Source organism: Penaeus japonicus, unplaced genomic scaffold (assembly GCF_977035675.1).
Source record: "Penaeus japonicus unplaced genomic scaffold, GWHDUDI00000001_assembly GWHDUDI00000027, whole genome shotgun sequence".
Lineage (NCBI taxonomy): Eukaryota > Metazoa > Arthropoda > Malacostraca > Decapoda > Penaeidae > Penaeus > Penaeus japonicus.
The window spans coordinates 10,416,507-10,424,006 of NW_028234429.1; the positions used below are offsets into that span (position 1 = coordinate 10,416,507).

Below are 7,500 nucleotides of genomic sequence, written 5' to 3' on the forward strand. Positions count from 1 at the left end.
TATATATATGCAAATATGTATATGTACACACACACACACAACACACACACACACATATATATATATATGCATACAGATATATATATATATGTGTGTGTGTGTGAGTGAGTGAGTGAGAGAGTGAGAGTGAGTGTGAGTGAGTGAGTGATGAGTGAGTGAGTGAGTGTGTGTGTGTGTGCTGTGTGTGTGTGTGTAAATATGTATATACATATATATATATAAAATATATATATATATGTGTATATATATATGCATATATATATGCATATCTATATATATATATGTATGTATGTATGTATGTATATATATGTGTATATATATATATAATCTATATATATATATAAAATATATATATATAAAGATATATATATATATAAGTATATATATATATTTATTATATATATATATACAGATATATATAGATAATTATATATATATATGTGTGTGTGTGTGTAAATATGTATATACATAAATACATATGTACATATACATACACACTCACACTCACACACACACACACATATATATATATATCTATATATGCATATATATACATATATATGTATATATTTATATATGCATATATATATATGTTATATATATATATGTGTATATATGTGTATATATATATATGTCTGTGTGTGTGTGTGTGTTTAAATATGTATATACATAAATATACATACATATATATATATGCAAATATGTATATGTATATGTATATATATATGCATACAGATATATATATATATTTACATATATATATATGTTGTGTGTGTGTGAGTGAGTGTGTGTGTTCATATACATATTTGCATATATACATATATATGTATATACATAAATACATATGTACACACACACACACACACATATATATATATATATGGCATATATATATATAAAATATATATATATAAAGATATATATATATAAAATATATATAAATATAAATATATATATAAATAATATATATATAAATACACACACATACATACATACATATATATATATGTTATATATATATATTATGTATATATATGTATATGTATTTATTCACTATCAAAGTAAAAAATTAAGTTATTGTTTTTACATTGTATTCTAAGTGAATGATTTAGACGTAATCATTGTTTCTATATATCATGTTTATTCTATTGTCATATTTATGAACATGTTTAGATATGAAGGTAGGTCTAGCCTGTTTAAAACTTTAGTGATAGTAAATCCATATGTAATGATTATTTATTTTGATTTTATTTATTTATTTATTTATTTATTTATAGAACATGAATAAAGATTTAGATTTAAGTTTGAATGAATGTTAAAAGAAAGAAATGGATCACAAAAAAGAACGTATTCTGTTTAGAGATTTGGCTCTTGTAATATCAGCATCACTTTTGGCAGGAATAATGGCAGTATCTCCAGAGCGGATCCAGCAGCACTTGGAAGAAGTCGAAGCTGCTGCAGAGGATGTGATATCTGACAGACAGGAAATTGTCACACTTGATCGTAGGCGCAACACCAACCGTGAAGCTCTGCGACATCTGAAGACCAACAAATTAGCCAGTCAGTCCACAAGCAACAAGAGTTGGATATGTGTTGGGAATATGTTCTTCAAGCTCCCAAACACAGTTGTCGTCGACTGCATTGAAAAGGGTAAGAAAGAGGGAAAGGGAAAGTAGAGAAGGAAGTGTGGAAGAATTTTTTAGCAAGTAAGCCACCTTGGTAGAGAGAGAGTGAAAGTGAGATAGAGAAAGAGACGGAAGAAGAGAGTGAAATGGAGATAGAGATAAAGAGAGGGAGAGTGAGATAGAGAAAGAAAGTAAGAGTGAGAAATATAAAGAAAGAGAAATATAAAGAGAATGAAATAGACATAGAGGAGGAGAGTAAGATGGAGAAAGAGAGAGTAAAATAGAGAGATGAAACAGGGATAGAGAATGATAGATAGTAAAAGAGAAGGAGAGTGAGATAGAGAAAGGGAGAGTGAATGAGGGTGAGATAGAGAAAGAGAGTGAGAATGAGGGAGGGAGAGGCAATGAGAAAAGGAGGAGAGGTAGAGAGAAAGAGAAAGAGGGAGGAGGAGAGTGAGAATAAGTGAGGTTAAAAAATTTTGACGAAAAAATAATGTCAATATCCATTTTCTTGCAGAACAAAAACAGTTGGATACTGAGATCAACAACCTTCGCAATGGTCTGAGAAGTAAAGTGAACCACTTGAATGACTTGGAGGCGAAGCAGAAGACAGTTGGAACAAACCTCAAGCCCTTATCTCAAGATGAATGGAAAGCTGTAAAACAAGTTCTTGGTAGATAAGAGTAGAGGGTGCAGGTCAGAGCTGTTGGTATGCGTGCGGGGGAATTCTCTGTCAAGTTGTTTGGTTAGTTTGAATTGCTGTCAACTTATAGGAAGTGAAGTGAATGAACACAATAATGTTTCTTTTTGGTTGACAGGTCTTTGTAACTGTGCTCTAAATGTCTGTGGTAAAAAACAAATATGATGTGATTTAATGTTATGTAAAACTGTTGCAGAAACCATTTAGAAACTTAATTTTAAAGTTTTCTAATGGGAAAAGATATTTATAGATTCTTTATTAAACAAGTTTTTATGTGACAAATTGTTCCTATATAGAAAATTATCTTTGAAAGAATACCTAAGGAAGATAAAATAAATTGTAAATACCAAACATTTGATTTAATAACATTTCAGTTTTTATTAGTATATACAATATGATCATCCAGTACTAGGGAACAATTGATTTTGTAAAAACATTGATAAATTATTTGTATTGCATTTTAGATTCACAATAAGAGTGATATTTTTTCTCCTCAATTATTATGCTGTTACTGAAGTCATGAAGGCAAAACTCAAATTAAAACTAGTGTTTTGGCCTTGAACAGGTTTCAAAACAAAATCCTGTGTCTACAAATAATGTAGCAAAACAGTGGTTAACTCTTTGACATTCAGTCATCAGTAGGACTAAGCACCTACTTTGATGCCTTGTGTATGTTTCACCTGATTTTATTTTATTATTGTTCTATTGAATTCTTAATAAATACTACTTGGACATGCATGTATTCAAGAAATAAAAAATGATGGAGAAGCATCTAGGTAGATGATTGGTCTTATTTACCACTTGTTAACCCATTGGAGCCAGTTGATGTGATAGCATGTATTGTGGTATTCGCGTCAGACGTCCTGGACGAGCTATGAGGGCAAGCCGTGCGCTCGGGTAGAGCGAGCGGGCAACCCAGGCTCACGGCTTGTGCGCCCGAGAATCTCGAGGCGTTAAGCTTATGCGTTCGAGAACCCCGGTATTGCGACAGCGCAAAGCCGGAACGGCCCCGGCGTGAATGGGTTAAAGGGTTAAATAAGTTTTTATGGTATGGTTGACAATGCAGGAAAAGGCCAAAATGCCACACAAGTGGTAAATGTAACTCTAATGCCATTTAACGAAAAGCAAAGGAAGTTCTTGTAGAGCTTTACATCTGTCTATAGAAAATGCAAGATGCAAAGCTTTTTTTGGTACAGATGACTAAAGATGGCACAGCAGAAAATTGGAAAATAATGTTTTCTAAAAATATTTTTGATCAAAAGGACATTAAAAATTCTAATTGGAATGAGGACTAGACTTCAGTTAGAGCAAGAGAGAAATGACTAGTACTTTAGCACAAAATTACCATGTTTTCTTTAGATTTCCATGGTAGTTCAGTTCCCCATAAAAATGTATAGAGTAAAACAATAAATAATAAAACTACTTGAAAGATCTTCAAAACCTTCCAATGGCTAAATGAAACATATAGTGACTTTGTAAAAGTGATTTAATAATGGAAAACAAACAAACAAAAAAATCATTGCATTATCATGAAAATTCATGATAGTCATATATTTATTTCCCATGTTGTCTATTTATTTCAGGGCAATTTTTTTCTCACTCTAGTATAGAGTTGTCCATAAACTCTTGTACAACTTATGCAGTAGGAATAATTGATTGTTTATTAAATTTGTGAGATGGGTAAACTCTTACAGAACTACAAACAATATTTGGCATCTGTAGTATAGAAACAAACTTGGAAACAAAATGTATACATGTAAGTACCATAAACACTGTAATTTCCATACATAAGAGTCTTTATGAAGATTGGATGTGATTATAAATATTTAACCAATCTCAACAAACATATTTTAATTGATGTTCAAATCCAAAGAACAACCTTCAAATGCAGTTATATAATATAAATGCATATTTATTTGGCTATTTTTTTCCTTTTCCCACTTCTACTACTGTCTAGGTCTTCATCTGCTTTACGTTTCTTGGATTTTCTTGGTTTCAGGGCATCTGATGAGGCCATATCCTTCATCAGGCCATCCAATATGTGATCCAAACCAATTTCCGCTTTCTCTTCCTTTGATTCTATTGCTCCATGTTTATTTTTCTCAAGCTTCTTTTCTACTTTAATTTCATTATCAGAATTTAATATAGTTAAATTGACAGCTTCCTCAACATCTGCTTTTTTCTTTTTTCTTCTTCTTTGTGGAGTATCATTCAAGTCGCTAGCCATGCTGAGCACGTTTTCAGATGCATCCTCCTGTAATGCAACATCTACATCACTTGACTCAATTCGTTTCTTATGTTTCTTTTTTGCTTCTTTAATTTCTGAATCACTTAATAAGTTTACATTGGCGGCCTCTTCCTCATCTTCCTTATTTCTTTTCCTTTTTCTTTTGGGTGTATCATTAGAGATACTAGCAATACTTTTGTCTAACAAGGAGTCAAGTACATCAATCTCTTCTGTCTCCTCTTCTGGTTTAACTTCTTCATCATCACTCTTTACCTTTTTATGTTTTTTCTTTTTCTTTTTCTCTTTTGTTTCAGAATCATTTACTAAATCTGTGTTAGTGGCTTCCTCATCTTCCTGGTTTTGTTTCTTCTTTTTTCTTTTAGGTGTATCAGTGGCCACTCTCTCATCTTCTTCATGACTGTCTTTTTTATTGGCTTTCTTTGGTGATTTATCAGTGCCGTCTACTTCTGTTTCATCCACTGAGTCATTCATTAGAGAGTTATTCTGGTCATCACCGTTGCTCTTCTTTTTCTTCTTTTTCTTCTTGACGTCGGGCACAACAGATTCTTCGTGTTCATTGCTACTGATTCCACTGTCTTCATCAAAAGTGATTTTCTTGCTGGCCTGGGCCTTTTGCTCCTCTTCCAGACGTCTGGCATCCACCAATTCTTGAACTCTATGAAATGAGAAGGAAAATTTAATAAATCTTATAAAGAAACATCAGTAAAATCTTTCATACATTGAGTGTTCTCATAAATATGCTAATGTATTTGTTATTATAATTATTTCCTTATCTATATTGTTTCACTTATTACTATAATTTTACTAAAAATGGAAAAATCAATATTACTCTTTTCAAATTACCAATTGTCCTCATATATCTGTTTGTCCAAGTTGTAATTATTTCAAAATGTGAAACTTATTACATATTTTTTTTTTTAGAAATGATAGCTACAACTATTAAAGGATAACTATACATAATAAAACCCATTTATAGAAAAATTCATGAAAATCAAAATAACTAACCTGTCCGGATCTAATTCACCCTTGATGTAAGGAATGTAGCTGGTCAGATTCAGATCTGTAATGGTAAGTTTTACAACATCTCCTTCCTGCACATAAGTTCCACACCAATTGTCAGCTGGCGTGTCTTGTGGTCTGGGAACTGACACATTGAACATTCCATGAACAAGGCAACCCACATGATTTATTGACTTCTTTTTCACTGTAGCTGAAAATTAATAAAAACATAACTATTAATTTCAAAGCAAATACTGGAAGCCAGCTATGAAAATGGGTACATCATGTACACCAATAAGTTGAACATAACAAAAGCAATGCAATGCAAAAGATAAAAATTATCCACTAAATATAACTGAGGTTAAATATATCAGTGTAACATTCCTCTTGATTTTTTTCTAAATGCACTGAGTATAAATATTTAACTAACCTTCTAATATGCTGCCAATTTGAGGAGTGAAGACATAGAACATAGCTCGAACTACAACATGGTTGAAAGGATTTGTGTCAAACAACCATCCATTAGATGAGAGCAACTGTATCTTCTCATAAGCCATGGGTATTCCCTGCAGTCTGCAATGAAAGCATTGATCAAAATAACGAGAAATATCAAGGAATAAAAAACGAAAAGAAAGTAAGAGAGAAAACACACACAAAATTATCCATAGACATAATATTTGTTTAGTACTATCAGCTGTTTGCTTTTTAATTTATGGTAAATGAGATCTTAATAAATATCTAAAACATTTTACACACAGCCTACATGTCTTATATCTGTAATCAAATGTGCATTATATTGGAAGACAGTCATATAACATCAAACATTCTTATTCCTTGCAAAGAGTATTCAATGGTAGCTATGTAATTTCTCCATAAGCAAGCCAGCAAACAATAGTCTAAAACTTGTGCATAGGAGATAGAATGATTGATTACAATTTTACAACTTCATAACCTGACAAACCTGATTGTCTTATAATTGGGTAACATTAACCCATTGCGTACAGGTGTCATGACATACTTTAGCCTGACAACGGGTGTCATGACGTACATGACATTTTGGGATTTCTGATCACTGTGATACTTTATTGTACTATTAGTAAGGAATGAGTGATGATGACTATTGCAGTTATATTTACTATAATTGCTGTAATATTAAGCAAAATGGGTTTCACCTAACATTCAAAACATAGATGGCACTGCTTTCTTCTAGCACCAGCTAGAAAGCCTTAAATGGCACCTATCAAATCTCTAGCAAGCACTATCTCTATAGAGTGATGGCACAGGGCAAGTTGCCGACTTCTTGCTCTAAAGTGCTGCTGATGAAGGCCATGCATGCAAAATGAGAAGAGGAAGGTGACTCAAACCATGCCAAGTGTCTGCAATTTGCCCCTGTGCCAGTAGGGGTGCCTTTTACTGTGGCACTCACTGTCATAAGCACAGGTTTCCTTCTGCTTCATATTATCTTCATTGTAGATGGATATATGTTTTGTATTTGTTCATGACAGTATATAAATATGAAAAAATAAAATTGCTTTTTGTCCTCCCATAACACATCAATACTTCTATCACACTAAATATAAAGAAGATAATGCAGCATTGCTAGAGCCTGTCATATGACAAATATAAGTCTCTCAATACAATAAAACACAAAAAATAAAACAAAGGCTCTAGTTTTACAATGAGTGACTGAAATAGAGTGGGAAAAGTCAAAATATGTTGTGTGAAGCTGCCTCGTTCTGAAATAAAAATAATCCTGGAGAATGGACAAGCGAATCTATCTCCCATTTGCAATGGATTAATGATGTTACACCAATCTGTCTTAGCTGATTTCCATACACTTTAATAACATAACAAAAAAGTGTGAAGGCCATGAAGGCCATGCAACAATCACTGTGCACTATCCCCCTACAGAATAGTGAAAAATTATA

At 32.2% G+C, this 7,500-nt stretch overlaps 2 protein-coding genes across 3 annotated transcripts in view; one reads left to right on the forward strand and one right to left on the reverse strand.

Moving 5' to 3' along the window:
• The window catches only part of Pdrg1 (Pdrg1 prefoldin-like subunit), a 12,127-nt gene extending 9,023 nt beyond the window's left edge, over nucleotides 1–3,104 (forward strand). For both annotated transcript variants that reach the window (XM_043019048.2, XM_086552552.1), the window contains exons 2-3: nucleotides 1,399–1,650; nucleotides 2,143–3,104. In XM_043019048.2, the coding sequence (XP_042874982.1) occupies nucleotides 1,404–1,650; nucleotides 2,143–2,306 (411 nt within the window). In that variant the 5' untranslated portion in view covers nucleotides 1,399–1,403 and the 3' untranslated portion in view covers nucleotides 2,307–3,104. The remainder of the gene's footprint in view (nucleotides 1–1,398; nucleotides 1,651–2,142) is intronic.
• A 689-nt stretch (nucleotides 3,105–3,793) lies between these two features.
• Nucleotides 3,794–7,500, reverse strand: part of LOC122255101 (uncharacterized) — a 5,322-nt gene continuing 1,615 nt past the window's right edge. The window contains exons 2-4 of the mRNA XM_043019037.2: nucleotides 6,003–6,145; nucleotides 5,579–5,783; nucleotides 3,794–5,228 (exon numbers count right to left, since the gene is read on the reverse strand). Coding sequence (XP_042874971.2) covers nucleotides 4,238–5,228; nucleotides 5,579–5,783; nucleotides 6,003–6,145 — 1,339 coding nt within the window. The 3' untranslated portion in view covers nucleotides 3,794–4,237. The remainder of the gene's footprint in view (nucleotides 5,229–5,578; nucleotides 5,784–6,002; nucleotides 6,146–7,500) is intronic.